This window comes from Trachemys scripta, chromosome 1 (genome assembly GCF_013100865.1).
Source record: "Trachemys scripta elegans isolate TJP31775 chromosome 1, CAS_Tse_1.0, whole genome shotgun sequence".
NCBI classification, from domain to species: domain Eukaryota; kingdom Metazoa; phylum Chordata; order Testudines; family Emydidae; genus Trachemys; species Trachemys scripta.
Genome location: NC_048298.1, coordinates 284,845,488 through 284,866,679, shown reverse-complemented (window position 1 = coordinate 284,866,679; position 21,192 = coordinate 284,845,488). Strand labels below are relative to the sequence as shown.

Sequence of the window (21,192 nt, the reverse complement as noted above, 5' to 3'; positions counted from 1 at the left end):
TCCCAGACTCGGGTGTCAGTAAAGGAGATTTGGGAACAAATTGATAAGTTATACATTAATAAGTCACCAGGACCAGATGGTATTCACCAAAGAGTTCTGAAGGAATTCAAATACAAAATTGCAGAATTACTAATTGTTGTATTAACCTAACACTTAAATGAGCCTGTGTATCAGAACACTGTTGGATAGCTAATGTAATGCCAATTTAAGAAAAGAAAAGAAAAGAAAAGAAAAGAAAAGAAAAGAAAAGAAAAGGACTCCGGAGGCAATCCTGGCAATTACAGGTCAGCTTGACTTCAGTACCAGGCAAACTGGCTGAAATCACATAAAAGAACAGAATAATCAGACACATAGATGAACACGATATGTTGGGGGAAGAGTCAACATGGCTTTTGTAAAGGGAAATCATGCTTCACCAATCTGTTAGAATTCTTTGAGGAGGTTCAAAAACATGTGAACAAGGGTAATCCGTGGATATAGTATACTTTGACTTTCAGAAAGCCTTTGACAAGGTATCTCAACAAAAGCTTTTAAGCAAAGTAAGCAGTCAGAGGATAAGAGGGAAAGTCCTCTGGTGGATCAGTAACTGGCTCAAATATAGGAAATAAAGGGTTGGAATAAATGGTCCACTTTCACATGGAGAGAGGTAAATAGCAGGATCCCCCAAGGATCTGGACAGGTACCAGGGCTGTTCAACATATTCATAAATGATCTGGAAAAAGGGGTAGACAGTGAAGTGGCAAAGTATGCAGACAATACTAAACTTCTCAAGATAGTTAAGTCCTAAGCTGACTGTGAAGAATTACAGAGGGATCTCACAAAACTGGGGACTGGGCAAAAAGATGGCAACATAACTCAACACGGAAAAATGCACATTGGAAAATGTTATCCCAACTATACATACAAAATGCTGGGATCTAAATTATGTTACCACTCAAAACAGAGATCTTAGAGTCATTGTGAATAGTTCTCGGAAAACATCTGTTCAATGTGCAGAAGCAGTCAAAAAAGCTCACAGAAAGTCAGGAACCATTAGAAAAAGAGATAGATAAGACGACAGAAAATGTCATAATGCCACTGTATAAATCCATGGTATACCCACACCTTAAATACTGCATGCAATTCTGGTCATCCCATCTCAAAAAAGTTATAATAGAATTGAAAAAAGTACAGAGAAGGGCAATAAAAATGATTAGGGGTATTGAACAGCTTCCATACGAGGAGAAATTTAAAAAAAATTGGGACTGTTCAGCTTGGACAAGAGACAACTGAGGGGAGATATGATAGCAGTCTAGAAGATCATGAATGGTGTTAAGAAAGTAAATAAGTGCTCTTTATCCTTCACGTCACACATGAACCAGGAGGTTTAAAACAAACATAAGGACATTATTCTTCCAAGCCTCCAGCATAAGGAAGTACTTCCCTATACAACTCAGTCAACTTGTGGTACTCATTGCCAGGGGATGCTGCGAAGGCCAAAGGTATAACTGGGTTCCAACAAGAATGAGATAAGTTCATGGAGGATAGGTCCATCAATGGCTATTAGCAAAGATGGTCAAGGGTGGAACCCCATGCTCTGGGAGTACCTAAACCTCTGACTGTTAGGAGCTGGGACTGGATGACAGGGTGGATCACTCAATAAATTGTCCTGTTTTGCTCACTCACTCCAAAGACAGGATACTAAGCTAGATGGACCATTGGTCTGACCGAGTATGGCCATTCTTATCTTGCTCACTTACCTCTACAAGGAATACCCTCCATCAACAGGACTGTAAGGCCCGCTGTCCTCCTTAAGACCCACTTCTATCAAAATACAAGAAACTGGCCAGCTGATCATGGCTACTTAGAATAGCAATGGGAATAGCTGATATTAATAATAGCTGATTTAAAATAATAATTTAATTTTCTATTCCTTTTCCCTTCCTTTATCTGTTGCTTGTCTTCCTAGGGCTAGAGTGTGGTCTAGGGTCGTGCAGTCGCACAGGGACATAAGGAGGGTAAGATTACACTCCTGTACAAAAGCTGCCTACCCAGGCCTTGGCTCCAGGTATACAAGGGTGAATGGGTACTAGTCACACGCTACTCTCAAGAAATAGGTGGGCAGAGCATAGGCACATTTCCTTTCCCTGCTCCTGGAACAGCACAGCTACACATCACTGCATACACAGTATAGAGTACAGAAGCACAATATAACCTCTAGAGCAGTGGTTCTTAATCTGGGGTGCACGCACGCCCTGGAGGTGCAAGATGCCCTTTCTGGGGGTGCAAGGCATGCCAGATTTTTTTAGAAGGTAAATCATCGAAAACACAAATTAAGCACAGGCACGGAAGTACAACTACTTTGTTTCATCAAACCAATGTATTTATTAACATTATACATTTTTTAACGATTACTGTAATATACTAACAAAAAATAGAACTAGGTTTAAGGGGTGCAAGAACATATTTTTTAGGTTTAAGGGGTGCGAGAACATACTTTGATTTTTGATAAGGGGTGCGAGAATATATTTTGAGAACCAAAGGGGTGCAGGCTGCAGTAAAGGTTAAGAACCACTGCTCTAGAGGTTAACCTCTTTGAGACAGGGACAGTATCTTGCGTGGCTATAGCTCCTAGACAGATTATGAGCACTACTATAATGCTAATAAATTCATAATAAAATAAAGGGGCTACAGAATTCTAAGCAGGGGATTCAGTACAGGGAGAAATCCTTTCATTGAATCTTAAAAGATAAAACCTGAAATAGACAGGAAATAGTGTCTTGCTATAAAACACCTTAAGTCCAATGTTCATTCATGACACAAAGAACAGGCAGCAGTCAATCAAGCTTCGTGAAGAAAGCTTCTTAACTTCAGTTATTTCCTGCAAACGTACATTATATTGTAATGGAGACTTCTATATTGTATGCAGCGTCTGCTCAGACAAATTCACTCCTGGGGAAAAATCAAATTTAACAATATAAAAGAGCAATAGGTCTGACGACTACGAAGGTTAAGTCTGTTTATTCTGCCTTTAATGAGAAGCTGTGTGAACTATAAAAATTCATTTTTGTTTCCTTAAAAGCTCTGGTTTAACCTGAAATGTTTGCTCTTCTTTGCTGACCCAAGTGACTCATTTCTCTGTTAACCTTCTATTGCAGATCTCTACCCAGCCTTCATTCCCAACAGTATTCATATATTAGAATACTGAAAATTAACACACAAAAGAAATTAACAATGTATGTAACAATTGGTACATCATAATCTTTCATTAATGCAACCCTTGCCTTCCATACCCTGGTCTTCCTAGTATGCTTTTGCTATCCTTTGTTGCATTATATCTAATTTTAATTGTCAGTTCCTTAGGAGAGAGACCTGTTAATGTTTGTCCATAAAGCACAAACATAGAGCTGTGTGAATAGTCAAGTAATAATAAATGGTTACAATACTTCAGCAGCAGTAAGGAAGAGGTTTATTTAGCTTCCAGCGTAACAGTTTCACAATGATCAATCTGAAATAGGTCAGTATTGATGATGCAGAAGAGAGTAGAGTTGCCTAGCACACATCACACAACAGTAGGGTGTGTCACCACGAGGGGGCAGCAACCACAAGTACCCAGGATTCCTCCAAATCTACATCCTCAACAGCCCTCCTTGAGCCCAGTCCCCTTCTCTCTCTGTGCAAGTTACCACACGAACCCTCACAGAGCAGCAGCCAGGAAAGAGTGGGGGGGGATGTCAGGATGCACAAGTTACTAAGAGAGATTCAAAACAAGTACAGGTGTGGCTGTGTGCATCTATCTCCTCCATGATCAACATTAGATGTATAAGTGGAAGGAGGAATTTCTCCCTGATGGGCAGCTGGGACTAACAACTGGCTACAATGACCCATTCAGACTTCCTCAGCTAAACCAGGGAAATCCCATCCTCCTCATTGCAGCCTTGTCTACACTACAAAATTAAGTTGATCTAAGTTAGGTTGACGTACAGCCACCACAGTAATTACTATGATTTTTCATGTCTACACTACCCTCCTTCTGCCAGTGATGTGTATCCTCACTGGCAGTACTTGCACCAACTGAAGCGGGGCAATGGTGGGTGGCTGACAGCCTGAACTGGAGCTCCACCACTGGGGGCTGACAGCTCGGGGCAGAGAGGCTCCAGCTGTTAGCCCCGCACTGGGCTGACAGCCAACAGGCGATGTAAGTAACGCAGTATCTACATGGACACTGTGTTGCCCTAACTACATCGACCTAAGCACTACGCCTCTTGCAGAGGTGGAGTTATTAGGTCCATGTAGTGGGCGACTCACATTGGCGGGAGCAACATTGTAGTGTAGACACTCATAGAGTTAGGTTGATGTAAGGCAGCTCTGTCATGTAAACCAGGCCAGAGATTTGGGGTAGGCACTGCCCCCGCTGTTGTTCCTGAGTACAACAACAGCCGTAAGTGATATCAGTGAGACAGTCACAAAATGAGCAGCTGGGATTAAGCAACCATGTAACAGTACATAACTATCCAATGTGGCCTGTAACCCCTTTGGATCTAGTTAAATCTCCAGAGATGTGGAACTTAAGGTATGGCTACACTTAAAAAGTTACAGCAGCACAGCTGCACCACTGAAGCCGGGCCACTGTAGTGCTTCAGCATAGTCACGATCTACACCAATGGGAGCTGCACCACTGAAGCCGGGCCGCTGTAGGGCTTCAGCATTCTCCTGTAGCAATATGTAATTCACCTCCCCGAGAGACACTAGCTAGGTCGACGGAAGAATTAAACCGACATAATTTTCTAGTGTAGACCAGGCCTTAGGTCAGGTCATCTCAGCACAGAAGCATGCTAGATCTGCAAGATTACATGAGTACAGAGCATTGTTTTACAGGAGTTTCACTCATTCCTTTCAGGGAGGACCCACAAGATTGTGATGTGTACATCCTCTCAAAGAGTTTTCCTGTGTAGTCCTGGAGGGGGAGTAAGGGGGATTAACTTCCCATTGAAGTATGGAATCTCACAACCTCACAAAAACTAAATACTTAGTTTTAAATACCCATTAAGGTTACTAAGTGACAATAATGCAGCTCTCTCTCATATCATTTACAAAACCCAAACACTTAAAAGCAAAGAAATGAATAGCTAAGGACATCATAAAGGCCACTACACACACAATAAACATTTTTCTCATTAAATATACAGTAATGTCTATTTCATCACGACACAACAATGTTAAAACTCCCCTACAGGGATTGTTGGAGATTATGTTATTTTGGCTGCAGTATTTACCTAAATATTTTCTTTTTAAAAGAATACTGCTGAACAGTAACATTTATCAAATGACAATAAACTTATTTGAAAAATACATTATTCAAATAAAATAGCAAATATAAGCACTCTAACAGAGAAAACCATAAGTATATACGTATGTGGACTTGTTGATCGTCTTTTATGATCCTGATCCAGCAAAAGCACTTAAGCATGTGCATCACTAAGAATGCGATAAATATCATAAACATCAATTGGACTACAAACATGCTTAAATTTCAGCACATGATTAAGTAGTTTGTGGGATCAGGGCTTATGCTTCTTTTTTTAAGTATCTTGTGTAGTGTTTATATTTTGAGCTTACCAATGAAATAACAGCTATTTTGGGCCACCATTATGGTTGCTGCATTGTGATGAAACACATGCTTATAAGAATAATATTCCTGTTTATCATGCGTGCAGTGTAAGACATACATGCCACGACTATGTGTTTGCTTGCCCTTAGTTTCTTGGCTTTAGTAACAATATGATAGCTAACTAAATTGTTGTCAATCAGCAACCACAATTGTTAGGGAGGTTTTTTAAATGAAGTTTTGGTTTTGAAATTTCCCTTTTTGGGAGGGAGGGGTGGCGGGTAAGGGGGGATGTAATTTTCCCCCTTTTCCACAGAAAAAGATAGAAAGTTGTTTTGTTTTTTAAATAAGTGAGATTGTCAAGTCACCAAATTATTAAACTGGGGGGGAGAGCGGGGAGAAGCAGACCCGGCCATGTTAATAATTTCTGAGGAAGCCAGTCTCATTCATTACACACTTAACAAGATATGTATGTTCACCATACAGCTGAGCAAATAACACATGCATGCACAGCACAGCCTATTCTCACTCCAAATACTAGTAAGAAACAGTAAGCAAATCACAGAAAAGTAGACTAGAATCCAGTTCTCTTGATTCTAAATCCAATGCCAATTCCATGGGTCCATCCTGCCACGTCACTGAACCTCTCTCTGCCTTAATTACCCCCATCAGATAACGTTAATACAGTTTTGCATTTACACAGTGCTGCTTCAAATCATATTTGGGGCTGCAGTCATTTAGTATGCCAATACCCTACTCTACATGACTTTCTCATTGAGCTCAGACTCTGCAGTCTCCATGCTATACATGCCTGGCTGAGACAGAATTCTGGATGAAAGCTAACTGTATGAAGCTAAGTCCAGACAAAATGGAGGTGATGCTGACAGATGGATGGATACAGAAACCATAAGGAATGGCAATGTCTGCAATTTATCCCTTAAATGAGGAGTTATACTCAGCCTCCATTTCAGAGGTTCATAATGGTCTTATTGAAATCATCACCATTCCTAAGTTAAGTGACATTTTTTGTTTAGGGTGCTTTCTATCATCCTCAGCTAGCCTAGACAATCCTAGCCTTCCATTCTTATATAAACCTCATCACAGTAATCTATGCTCTGGTTACTTCCAGGACATACTACTGTCATACTATGCATTCTACTATAGGCTACTATTGAAAACTACCTGGCTGTTCCAGTTAGTGCATAATGAAATGTGGTAGTCTGATGTGAGCAAATTAAACCTATGCTCTGCGCTAGCTTCCTAGTCACTGCTGGAAACAATTCAAGATGTTGATGGATTATCTATAAAGCCTTAAATGGATTGAGACACAGCTGTTTCCTAGAACATTCCATCCCTGTGCCTTGGCATGGCAGTTACAGTATACTCTTGCCATTTGGGGCTAGGGTTGGACACTTGAATTTGATGGTATAAGATATTTTTGTTAGAGGGGGCTCTTTCTTCAGGAATAAATTCCTTCCTGCACTCCATCAAAGCCAGAGTTTACTGATCTTTAGGTCACACTGCAAGATAAACATGTTCAGTCTGACTCTTTAGCCAGAAGGGCATTCAGTAAGCAGAGGGGAAAGCTAGGAAGCAGTCCAGCCTTGAGGTCTTATTGTATGGCCATTAGATATTATTTATTTTAATTATAATTAATAAAACATTCCATTCATAAAACACCATCAATTATTCTTACATGGAGTGCAAACACTTCCTAGTCACACCCATCTGAACTAACAAATAGCATTTGCTAAAACCCAGAAAAACTTAGAAGATGTTAATTTTAAATGTCAGTTTTCAAAGAAGCTTTAAACAATCTTCACTAGTCAAACAAACATAAGCCTTAACATTTAAATTTTCATTCCACAATTAAAAGGAAAACACATTGCAAGGCTAATAATTTGTTAGACCTTGTCGATTTTCCCCCTCCATATATATTACTACAAATTGCATTCAACTAATTAGAATTATCCTGATTTAAATAACTTGGCCAGGAAAGCTGTTTAAAGCATTGTGACAAATTTCCTCCTCTATCTTGGTGGGTCCTGCGCTTATTGGCGGATTTTCTTGCCTCAGAGATTCACCATGTGGGTTGGGGAACAGCCCAGAGACCTTCCCCTCTGGAAGAACCCACAGTCCAGGTCAATTGGGAGGTTTGGGGGGAACCCGGGCCCGCCCTCTACTCCGGGTTCCAGCCCAGGGCCCTGTGGACTGCAGCTGTCTACAGTGCCTCCTGTAACAGCTGCATGACAGCTACAACTCCCTGGGCTACTTCCCCATGGCCTCCTCCAAACACCTTCCTTAGTCTCACCACAGGACCTTCCTCCTGGTGTCTGATAACGCTTGTGCTCCTCAGTCCTCCAGCAGCACACCCTCTCACTCTCAGCTCCTTGCGCCTCTTGCTCCCAGTTCCTCACACTCGCACCACAAAGGGTACGTCTACACTTACCGGAGGGTCCGGCGGCAGACAATCGATGTTCTGGGATCGATTTATCGCATCTGGTTTAAACGCGATAAATCGATCCCGGAAGTGCTCGCCGTCAATGCCGGTACTCCAGCTCGGCGAGAGGAGTACGCGGCATCGACGGGGGAGCCTCCCTGCCGCGTCTGGACCCACAGTTCGGACTAAGGTACTTCGAATTCAGCTACGTTATTAACGTAGCTGAATTTGCGTACCTTAGTCCGAAGTGGGGCGTTAGTGGGGACCAGGCCAAACTGAAGTGAGCTCCTTTTTAAAACCCAGGTGCCCTGATTAGCCTGCCTTAATTGATTCTAGCAACTTCTTCTTAATTGACTCCAGGTGTCCTAATTAGCCTGCCTGCCTTAACTGGTTCTAGAGGTTCCTGATTACTCTAGTGCAGCCCCTGCTCTGGTCACTCAGGGAACAGAAAACTACTCATCCAGTGACCAGTATATTTGCCCTCTACCAGACTCCTGTACCCCCACTGGTCTGGGTCTGTCACAGCATGTAAAGTGTTCCTTAAACCAGCACACAGGAATATGGAACTATAATAATGTGAGTCATATCACTCAATATTTAAAAGGCAACACCCCAATATACAAAGTAGGACCAAAAAAAAAAAAAGAAAGCTACAGTATTGCCTTAAGGATATATTTACCAATTATGTTTCAGCAAATGCTGTCTTCCTCTTGGAAACAATCAACATATAAATAACAGATTATAACAACAATAAATATTAAAGATAAAGCCTTGAAAGATTTGTGGGAAAGACTTTCACATATAGACAGGCTATACAAACATGTCTGCAGAGTTCTGTGGAAGTTTTACACGAGTGCATAAAACTGGGTAAAGATTCTCTTGACCTTTGTTCCCCAACCCCTTTAAAAAAAATTTATTCAGAAAGCAATAAAAAGAAATTTTCTCACATTAATCTAGATAAATGTTTGATTATCTTGCCTTTCTTCACATCTGTAGCTCACCAGCCAGCAGGAAACAGTTTCATTTCTGTTATTTTTCTAACCAAAATAGTATCAACCCTTTCAAGAAAATATACTCCTCAAAAAACACCAAAAGTTCTTTCAAGAATTACTTGTAGCTATCTACCATAGATTGTATAAGCACCTCCCTTTCCTCCCCCACTTCTGATATGCAGCGACAAGCAGCATAAGTTTTGCCAATGTATATATGACCAAAAAAAACTCAATAGATTTCATTTCAGCTATACGAACATATATTACAAATTGAAGTGGCAATGACCACTATTCTTAAAATAGCATAACTTTTCCATTCTAACTGCACTCTCTCCTACAGTCCATGCTCAATAGCTCATAACTTTCTGAAACTGTCATGTTTTGGACTAAAATTTTCCAAGAGTGATTTTTTTCTGGAAAATTGTGTAATGTGGTTCACTAATATAATTATGAGCAGAGTGCACTATTCCAATTATAAAAATAATTATTCTACCCTTTTGTGAACAAGGCTACAAATGAAACATCCTAAAGTGAAAAGCTGATTTTGAATTTACAGAACAGCCCCCAATGACAAGAGTTGCTTGAACTGAAAACTGAGTTTGAGACTTTGAAAAAAATCTCATTCTCAACAAGTTTCAGAAACATTCAGCTAAGGAGGGTTGGGCTGTGCAGGCCTGCATAACTAACTTAGTTGTATAGTGAAAACGACACTGCTGGTACACATGGGTTGAGGCAAGCACTTCCGAGGCTCATTCCCTGTAGAGTCTGCAGACAGTGTCAGGCCAAAGAAATAAAGGAGGACCACTGCTCATTTTCTAACTTTAAATCTGCCCCTTGTGAATATGCATGACAATATATTTTAAAGATGCTACACGTGTTTCTATTATTGAAAAATAAATTGTCAGTTACTTTGAATTTGAGAATTAATATATGGTCATACAGACAACCGTAACACATACGCAAAGGGAACTAAGTTAAAGTTAGATTTGACACCTTAACATTCTCATGACAGTATTTTGTACAGAAAATAATATTGTTTTGTCAAATTACCATTGGGCTTACAACTGGTCAGCTGGTATCCAAGTCTGAAACTGCCAAATAAACCCTACACAAAACAGACTACAGAAGAGAAAATAATATTCTCTGAAATCTAATATTAATACTGTCATCAGTCACTTACTAGAGAGAAACTTATACCAGAAGCAAACAGCAACTGACTAAAGAGACTTAGCACTATGAAGCATGTGGTAGATTTTGAAGCATTTCTGAAAGTTCAGTTTCATAAGTGGTTGGTGTTACATACTGAAGACAATAAAAATATAGTGTCAATTTAATTATTTTATTTGTATAGCCCTATAATGATTGCTGACATTTCAAAAGCAAATGAGGAGCTTAGAAAAAGTATGATAATTCTAACGATAACTTTTATCGTTAAACTAAATAACAATGCAGTATCATGCTGACTTAACACATCCCAATTTCAGAACATCTACTTGTGTAAGTACAACAGTACTTGTGTAAAAGCAGCAGCAGAAATATTTGGTGTAGGGGGGAAAGGAAGAGACAGTCCACAGGACAAGGGAAGTTTATTTACTCCACTCAATTTTTATTTCTGCATGTGACATTGCACTCTATATGATTTTATGAAAGTATGCTGATGAGTGTGAATATAATGTAACTAAAATATGCTTCATGAAAAGGTCTCTTGTAAGGTATCATTACACATGCCTAGAACCCCAACCAGGGGTATTCTATTTGCTACCCAAGATCCATAAACCTGGAAATCCTGGATGCCCCATCATCTCAGGCATTGGCACCCTAACATCAGGCTTGTCTGGTTATGTGGACTCTCTCCTCAGACCCTACGCTACCAGCACTCCCAGCTATCTTCGAGACACCACTGACTTCCTGAGGAAACTACAATCCATCGGTGATCTTCCAGAAAACACCATCCTGGCCACTATGGATGTAGAAGCCCTCTACACCAATATTCCACACAAAGATGGACTACAAGCTATCAGGAACAGTATCCCCGATAATGTCACAGCTAACTTGGTGGCTGAACTTTGTGATTTTGTCCTCACCCACAACTATTTCACATTTGGGGACAATATATACCTTCAAGTCAGCGGCACTGCTATGGGTACCCACATGGCCCCACAATATGCCAACATTTTTATGGCTGACTTAGAACAACACTTCCTTAGCTCTCGTCCCCTAACGCCCCTACTCTACTTGCCCTACATTGATGACATCTTCATCATCTGGACCCATGGAAAAGAAGCCCTTGAGGAATTTCACCATGATTTCAATAATTTCCATCCCACCATCAACCTCAGCCTAGATCAATCCACATAAGCGGTCCTGGATACTACTGTGCTAATAAGTGATGGTCACATAAATACCACCCTATACCGGAAACCTACTAACCGCTACACTTACCTACATGCCTCCAGCTTCCATCCAGGACACACCACACGATCCATTGTCTACAGCCAAGCTCTAAGATATAACCGCATTTGCTCCAATCCCTCAGATAGAGACAAGCACCTACAAGATCTCTATCAAGCATTCTTAAAACTACAATACCCACCTGCTGAAGTGAAAAAACAGATTGACAGAGCCAGACGAGTACCCAGAAGTGACCTCTACAAGACAGGCCCAACAAAGAAAATAACAGAACACCACTAGCTGTCACCTTCAGCCCCCAACTAAAACCTCTCCAGCGCATCATCAGAGATCTACAACCTATCCTGAAAGATGATCCTTTACTCTCACAGATCTTGGGAGACAGACCTGTCCTCGCTTACAGACAACCCCCCATCCTAAAGCAAATACTCACCAGCAACCACACATCACTGAACAAAACCACTGACCCAGGAACCTATCCTTATAACAAAGCCCAATGCCAACTCTGTCCACATATCTATTCAAGTGACATCAACATAGGACCTAATCACATCAGCCATACCATCAGGGGCTCATTCACCTGCACATCTACTAATGTGATATATGCCATGTGCCAGCAATGCCCCTCTGCCATGTACATTGGCCAAACCGGACAGTCTCTACGCAAAAGAATTAATGGACACAAATTTGACATCAGGAGTCAAAATACTCAAAAACCAGTGGGAGAACACTTTAACCTGTCTGGTCATTCAATGACAGACCTGCGGGTGGCTATATTACAACAGAAAAACTTCAAAAACAGACTCCAACGAGAGACTGCTGAGCTGGAATTGATATGCAAACTAGACACAATCAACTCAGGATTGAATAAGGACTGGGAATGGCTGAGCCATTACAAACATTGAATCTATCTCCCCTTGTAAGTATTCTCACACTTCTTATCAAACTGTCTGTACTGGGCTAGCTTGATTATCACTTCAAAAGTTTTTTTTTTTTCTCTTACTGAATTGGCCTCTCAGAGTTGGTAAGACAACTCCCACCTGTTTATGCTCTCTGTATGTGTGTATATATATCTCCTCAATATTTATTCCACTCTGTATGCATCCAAAGAAGTGGGCTGTAGTCCACGAAAGCTTATGCTCTAATAAATTTGTTAGTCTCTAAGGTGCCACAAGTACTCCTGTTCTTTTTACGGATACAGACTAACACGGCTGCTACTCTGAAACCAAACATTACAAAGCTTATAATCTACTGAATGTGGTCATCCTATTTGTATAAATGTATCACTTGTATCTGAAACTAGAAATATGAAATATAACTCTGAGGGCCTACTGTAATTATTCAAAGTGTGGGCCATTAATGGTGGTTTGGAATCTTGATGGCTCCCATCAACCAGGACAATTGACTGTGGATGGCTCTGTTTGCAGGCAGGCCTTCCTGTGAGTCAGGCTGGGAGGAATGAAGGCTTGGGGTCTTACAGTGACATGTGATCACGTCACCTGAATTGGAATCCATCTTTAACCTGGTGTTTTCCATTGAGAAGGAGGGGTGGGAACCCAGAGGGACAAAGGATTCCCACCTTATGCAAAAGATATATAAGGAGGTGGAACAGAACAAAGGGGGCGGCCATCATGAGAAATCCCCTAGCTACCACCTGAGCTGGAACAAGGGCTGTACCAGGGGAAAGGATTGTGCCCAGACTAGGAAGGTGTCCAGTCTGTGAAAGAAACTTATTGAAACATCTCTGAGAGTGAGATTTTATCTGTATTCAGTTTTATTACTGTACTAGGCTTAGACTTGCATGCTCTAGTTTATTTTGCTTGATAATTCACTTTGTTCTGTCTGTTACTACTTGGAACCATTTAAATCCTACTTTCCATATTTAATAAAATCACTTTGTACTTATTAATTAACCCAGAGTATGTATTAATACCTGGGGGGGGCAAACAGCTGTGCATACCTCTCTATCAGTGTTATAGAGGGTGAACAATTTATGAGTTTACCCTGTATAAGCTTTATACAGGGTAAAACAGATTTATTTGGGGTTTGGACCCCATTGAGAGTTGGGCATCTGAGTGTTAAAGACAGGAACACTTCTTAAGTTGCTTTCAGTTAAATCTGTAGCTTTGGGGCATGTGGTTCAGACCCTGGGTCTGTGTTGGAGCAGACGGGTGTTTCTGGTTCAACAAGTCAGGGTACTGGAGTCCCAAGCTGGGAGGGAAAGCAGGGGCAGAAGTAGTCTTGGCACATCAGTTGGCAGTTCCCAAGGGGGTTTCTGTGATCCAACCCGTCACACTGTAGTTGCCTGCATTTTCACTAGAGTACATCTGATTCATCCCACAATAGGCTAGAAAAACAACCACACATCTGAGGAGCAAGGTCAGCTACAGAAGATACAAATCCTGCTCCTCATTAACCAAGTGGGTAACTACACTCATCTATCTAATCTGCTTCAAAGGGTTTCAGGGACCATTTTCCTGAGACAAGCAAACTTTTTAAAAATGTATCAGCTCTAAATTGAAACCTCTTTTCCCAGATAAGAATTGAAGCCTAAGAGCTGAAACAAGACCATTACAGTTTTCTTAGATTGTAGTTTGCTCTTCACTAAACCCAGTTGTATTTTAAAGTGACTAGAACCAAACTGATTATGATAGGCGGATTTTTGGAACTCCTGCCCCAAACAGCTGGAATAAGCTACCTGTTCTGTTTAGGTAGGTATTGTCTACTTTCAAGAAACTTTTGAACTATCATCTTGAAAGGAACTGAAATAGTATGCCACATTTAGTGTAAAGAAGGACAGAATTTGGCCTTTGGACTGCAGAGTGTTTTCTGCTATTTTAGGTTAATTGTCTTGCATATAATATTGTTGGTACAGTACTGAGCATGCAGCTATAAAACTGTATAGCTGCTGTTTCTCAAGAGCCCTCATGAAAAGGAGATGCCTATTTTATAAGGTTATCCCAGTGAGCAACATTTTAAATATTAAATGTATACTTCCTCATTCACAGTGAGGAAAAAAAAGTGAGGGAACTCACGTTACTTATGAATTTATTGCAATTCCATCTATTTGGGACTGCAGCTGAAGACCTCTCAAACTTCAGATGATGCACAATGTGGCAAACTTTATTTAGTGGCATTTTCTTCAGAGAGTATATTACACCTGTGCACCACACCACAGCTTCTAGGGTAAAGATGCTGATTTTAACTTATAAGAGCACTAAATGCTTTGGGTTCTGGATACCTTATAGACTTTTTCTCTCTTTGCATGATACCCTGGCAGTGGAAAACAGCAAGGTGCTTAAGCGAACAGCTCCCAAGTTTAAGAAAAGAGGATGCTTTCCCAAAGGATATTTTCAGTCTTCAACTTCACAACTTGCTCCCTCCACCTCAGTTTGTCAGAGTCCAAATTTGTTTGCTTTCCAGACTTCTGGAGGGTACAAAGGATAATTAAGATTCACTGACAGAATTTTGATATGGACAATGGTCCTATTTGTATCATGGACATGCCCTTAGTGTGGACAGGTGGTTTATTGTTAAGCTTGAAACTGTAGCCATCCAAGCCAAACTAACATGTAATACCACATTACTAAATTCACATCCAAATAAAATAGCTAAGTTACTTAAAGAGCTGATCCTGTTACTCTTACACATGTTGAGTAGTAACGTAGGGTGAAAGTAATACCATAGAAACTGGTGGAGAAAATGCTACTCCACATAAGTAAGTGGGGCAAAATTGGACCTTCGATAAATAATGCTGCAGCAGAAGTCTTAATTGAGGAGCAGTGCATAACTGATCAGTCTAATGAGGTCTTCAAAGGCAGTTTTCTTTCTTTTCATTTCCCATTTCATTTTTTTTTAGTCAAGTAAACAAGTTTTTTGTATTTAACTCAGAAGAAGAGCTGAAGTTTAGCGGTTCACTTTGAGCACTGCCAGTTTTAGAAATGACAAAATATATGTTTATGAAAGGAGCAAGACAGGCAGTCCATTAAGATAAACACATTTGATTAACGTTATGATATACACAACATTTAAAAAATCCCCTACTGAATGATTACCATATGGTGATTCTTTGCAGATGGAGTTTTCACTAGTGATCAACTGTACCAAAACATCTAAAAATAAAGTTGTCCTAAACTAAAACAAAAACAATTACCAGCAGAGGCTTTTGCATTCTAAGCTAAGGAATCAATACAAGCTGCAGAAATGTTTCAAGAAACTATGTAAACAAACACTTGAGAAAAATAGCAGTGTTAAACTATACTGCCCCACAAATTTGAACAATAAATGTAATATACCTGTTTGGGTCTCTTTCAAAAGACTATTCTTAGCTGCCAGAGGAACCCAGTCAATTTAAGTAAAACCTTGGCCTACAAACACTCACTGAGTAAGTGAATCTTAACAAATCTAATTTCAATGAAAGGGACTAGTTGAGTCAAAGAGCAGTCCTTGGTGTTCTTTGCTCCAGTGGTTTCATGTAACCACTGATCACCAACCACTACAATAGCAAACATACAACACCCTTAAACTAAATGGGAGTTGTCTGTCTAAATATAGCTACTTTTAAATAATGCATCATGAGTTATAAAATAAAGTGCTAGTGAAGTATTTATTACAGCTCTTTTCTTTAACAAAGGTATATCACTTTTAAGTCGGTGGAGAGTTATTTATATTCTGGTTTGCATATTATCATTGTCAGTTGTAACTGATAAAGCAAGAATCTAGATTTCCTGAACACACACTACACAACAGTTATATCAGTAGTTAGTTTTTCCTATACAAATCTGATTCACACACACACACAAAAGGAACAAAAGATGCAAGCTAAGTTTAGAAAAAGTGACAATTCATTAGGTGTCTTTTTAGCATGCAAGACAATAGGAGACTTGTGCGATCTTATTTCTCACAGAACTGATTCTATCACATTCATATACTCCATAACATTGCTTTATGTGATTATACAACCTTTTCAGAGCCGCTTGAAAATTAACAAACACATTTAACATTGCAATATTAAAAAGAATACTTTTTAAATATTTTGAAGATAGTCACATGCAAGAGATGTCAAGACTGAATTTTTTTGTATGGTTTTAAGTTTAAAGAATAAGAAATATTTGTCAAAAACAAAATGTTAAGTAATGCTTTGCTACAAGAATTTCCCCCAATGGGGAAAGTACAGATCTGTAATAGTAAAACTGACTTTTAGTAACCAAAAGGGAATGTCACCCTAATCTTCTTAACAGGTGATTCCTGAGTAAAATTTCTTTCTACCCTAAACTGTTGTATAGTGTTACTCTATGCTGATAAACAGTTGATGCTTTTCATTTGGAGGTGGCTGCACTTAATCTTTTAAGAAAGTGAAATCCATATTCTGCCACTGATCCTCAAACTGCCAACAATAAGGAGAGTTCTGCAGAGAAAACAACAGTGAATGACCTGTTGTATAAACAATGTGGGCCTGCAGAGTCGTTTTGACCCTAAAAACTGACTCAGTAGTACAATGTCTTTACTGACTTCACTACATCCATAGAAACGTTAACTTCGACGGGGCGCTGGGCAGGCAGGCAGGCAGTTTCTCTGTGCAGATCCAGTTGCACGATCAGGGCATAGTTGTAAAGTGTTTTGAGAGCCTCCTGAGTAGGAAAGTATTTAGCACTGGTTATCTAGAGCCTCAAGAGCAATCTTATCTGCGTTCGTTTTACAGGAAAGGTGTGAAGTCGATAAGAATGAGAAAGTAAGCAATTCCCACCTGGGTGACTTCAAAGCCCTCAGACAGCCAGAAAACTTTCCCTTAGGCATTAACATTAAATTTTAACAGCTATTTTTAAGTATTCACGCCTAACCGGAGGAATGGATAGACGTTTCCTTCCATATTTCCAGCGTGGGCTTCAAGCGGAAATCATGTTTCCTTCGTGGCACTCCTGCTTTCAAAGAGGAATCGTACGTGCCCTTGTGGGCTTCAAAACTTGTGCCTGTACTTGGCCGTAGGTAAGGCGCTGGTCATTGGGGCTAGCGAGCTCCCCACCAGCTGGGACACACACTGGACCCAGCCCTGCCTGGCGTTCTCCCAGCGCTGAGGCCGCTCAACTGGGAGCCGGAGGGGCATGCAATGGAGAGTGAATGGAGACAGCTCCGGGGCTGGGCTTCGGCCAAGGAAGAGGCGCTGGGCTGGCTGGACTGATGCTGCCCCTCTCTGCCGGGGACGCAGCGGGCAGGCTGCGAGCTTTGCAAGCAACTCGCCCCAAGCCCGGTTGCTCAGCCCCCTGCAGGCGGGGACAGAGGCGGGCGCCCAGCTGGGGGGAGGCAGGAGGAGACCCCAGGCACCGGCGCGCTGTGCGGGGCTGGGGAGGGACGCGGCAGTCTCTCCGGCTCAAACAGGCAGAAGCTCCCCGGGTGTCCCGGGGACCGTCCCGCCTGGCCCGGCTCTTACCTTGCTGCGGATCTGGCCCGAAGTGGACACTTTCCGGATGAGTTTCTGGGGGCCCTCGTGCTCCCCCTCGCTGTCCGAGGACTCGTCTCCCGCCGCCGCCGTTCCCACCGCCGGGGGCTGGGGCTGCTGCTGGAGCCCGGCCCCGCTCATCCTCGCCTCGGCCCCGGCCATCTTCTCGGACTCCTGCCGAGAGAGAGCACACGAGTTCGGCTCAGCCCGGGCTGCCGCTCCCCTCCCCGGGCAGGAGGCGGCGCAGGGGGGAGGAGGAGGCGGCGGCGGGGACAAGCCGAGGAGGAGCCCGCAGCCAGCGCTGGAGGAGCGGCCCGCCCGGCCGCCATCTTCCGCCGCCTCCCCCTGCGCTCCGGGGCCGGGGCAGGGCCGCGCTACCGGCTCCCACCTGGGGGGGGGGGGCGGTCGCTGCCCCCGGGAGAGCGGCGGGGACACGCTCCCCATTGAGCCGGATCCCCCTGCCCCGGCGGCGCCCGCTCAGAGCAACAGGCTGGACACCGCACCCGGGGCGGTCAGGATCCAGCCCGGGACGCTGCCTCAGGTCGGAGCTGGGGGGGCATCGATCCCCTCGGAACCGGGCCCCGCGACTTTGTCTGGCTGGCTCCAGAGCCGCTGCGGGGGGCTGTGTGTTCCCCTCCCCTGCTCGCTGCCCAACCGCCCTCTGTGCAACTTTCCGCGCTACTCGGCTGTACAAAGGGACCTATGGCCGAAGGGGGGCAGCCGCCGGGCGCTGCAGGCTGGGGGCATGCAAGATGAGTGCATGTCCCCCGGCCAACACAAACACACACCAAACGCGGGCCAGTCCCACCAAGGCAGGCGCAGAAGCTTTAGGGTTCGCTGCTGGAGTCTCAGCTGCCGGCTTTACTCTCGCAGCCGCACTCTGACCGCTGTGTGGGGATGCTGAGCCGCTGGCAAGCCGGGGTGCTGATGATGGAAACCATGCACGTGGTGTTTGTTATTACTACTTCAAGCTTGTTGCACCCCCAATTCCAGCACCACTGCTGGTAAGAAGTCTAGTCTGTTCCCCTAGAAGTCAAGGCTATATCTTCGTTGCACCACCAAACTTTTTAATCTGGATGTAAAATGCTAGTGGAGACAATGCACAGGTTGTTCTCCATGTAGCTAGTGGAGGTAGACTCCAGGTGAGGGGGTGTAGTGTTGATTTCAACTAGCTACACGGAGGTAAAAAATACCGTGCCCCTTGTCTCCCCTAGGATTTTACATCAAGATAGCTATCTCTGGATTTAAAAAACAACACCACACCTTTATTGTAGTGAAGACAAAGTCAGTGACCTCAGTGATAGTGGGACCAGCATACCTAGCAGTAAGATAAATACTGTCTATCTGAAGGCTTGTCTACATTACAAAGTTTTGCTGCTTCAGCGCCGCAGACTTCCTTTATTGTGTATCACAATAAAAGTGCTTTGCACAGGTATAACTTGTTCTGGTTCAGGAAGCATAATAATCTGTCCCAGCATAAAGCACCTTTATAGTGGCATAACTCCATATGCAGTGGGGTTTATAATGGTATAATATTTAGATGTTTTTTTTAAATCACACTCCAACCAACATAGTCACGTTGATATAATTTTCTAGTGTAATGTAGACCTGCCCTAAGGATTTATACTATCACCCATCTCTGTAGAATCTGAGCCCCTTCAATGTAATATCAATTAGCAATAGTGAAGTCACTAGTGGATTTTATGGAGGTTTTTTGTTTTTTCTCCCTTTTTGAGGTATAAAAGATTGTTTAGGATTGGGTTATGTGTATGTAGAAAGCCTTTAAAAATAAGACACTATTTTGCTCTAGCTGAGAAAGACCTTTCTTGCATTGGTTCAGTTTAAAGTTTGAACCTTAGCATGTAAGCTGTTTGGGGCAGAGACTTTTTGTTCCTTGTTCAGTTCCTAGCACAGTGTGGTCCTGGCTCATGATTGGGGCTTCTAACTGCTGCCACAATACAAACAATAAATAACAGGACACCACTAGTATCTTTTGTTTTGCTCCCACGTGTCTGAAACATTACACATCTGCAAGGACAGGCTTACAGTTATTTTCTTGTATTGTCTGTCCATCTCCCTAATGACCATTTTTGTTGTTTTTTCCATTTGCATCTTTTGCTTATTGTCACTCTTTTAGTCTCATGTTCTGCAGCTCAAACTTTTGTGACACACTGTCAGAGTGCTTCAGCTGTGAGAATCTTAAAATCCTTGTGGCTTGTTGGTTTATAATCAGTGTATATGGATAAGTATTTTAATCACAGAAACATTTAAGAGAACATTTACGAAAAACACACAGATGTTTGTCAGTGTGTGTATTTAACATAAGGCAAAGAAATATATATTCCATCCACAATTCCATTCATGTTTTTAGAAAGGAATCTGAAATCCCTAATATGTCACAGGAACAAAATGGAAACCATAGTTTAGGCCCTGCTCCTACAGATACTTATTTATGTCTTTCATTTCACTTACTTGAGGAGTCCTACTGATTTCACAGTATTTGCAGGATCGGAGCCTTGGTTTCATGTTGTTGTGTGAGGCACTTAAAGTCAGATGCTGCCACCCTTGCTCATGCCTTACTCTACTGGAAATATTTTAAAGGAATTTGCACATTATTTTCTGTATCTTTAGGGGCCAAATCCTGCCATAAGCACCACTTCACAGATATGATAACTACCTGTAATACAGCACTTTTCATCCTAGCTTAATTGCCTTTGATTGTGGGTAACAAAAGAAGCTAATGGATGAATATGCCAACGTATAATTCTTCTCCAAAGGGGAATTTATGTGAGTCTCCTTTTCTATAAATCTATGATATAATGAGATGACAAACTGCAACAGATCCTGACTCATTTACAATACTTGATATACTTTAGGAATGTGTATTCAAACTGAATATTTATGTGTGTGTTTGGTTAATATTCAAATACTAAGGTGACCTTACATGCAACTATATCCTGATCTTATTAACACTTGCTACTACATTAGTGCTTACCACTGTGAATTGTTGAATTTAAGTCAGTGGAATATCTCACACTGGTAAGCACTACACTGAAGTTATTGGGACAATGCACATAAGTAAGGTGGACAGGCTTTGGTCCCATATTTGCGAGTATCAGAGGGGTAGCCGTGTTAGCCTGAATCTGTAAAAAGCAACAGAAGGTCCTGTGGCACCTTTAAGACTAACAGAAGTATTGGGAGCATAAGCTTTCGTGGGTAAGAACCTCACTTCTTACCCACGAAAGCTTATGCTCCCAATACTTCTGTTAGTCTTAAAGGTGCCACAGGACCTTCTGTTGCTTTTTACAGATTCAGACTAACACGGCTA

The 21,192-nt window shown here is 42.0% G+C and overlaps 1 protein-coding gene across 1 annotated transcript in view; it reads right to left on the bottom strand.

Moving 5' to 3' along the window:
• The window catches only part of DGKH (diacylglycerol kinase eta), a 254,466-nt gene extending 236,272 nt beyond the window's left edge, over positions 1-18,194 (bottom strand). Inside the window, exon 1 of the mRNA XM_034758420.1 lies at positions 17,856-18,194. Within this exon, the coding sequence (XP_034614311.1) occupies positions 17,856-18,026 (171 nt within the window). The 5' untranslated portion in view covers positions 18,027-18,194. The remainder of the gene's footprint in view (positions 1-17,855) is intronic.
• Positions 18,195-21,192: the final 2,998 nt, after the last annotated feature.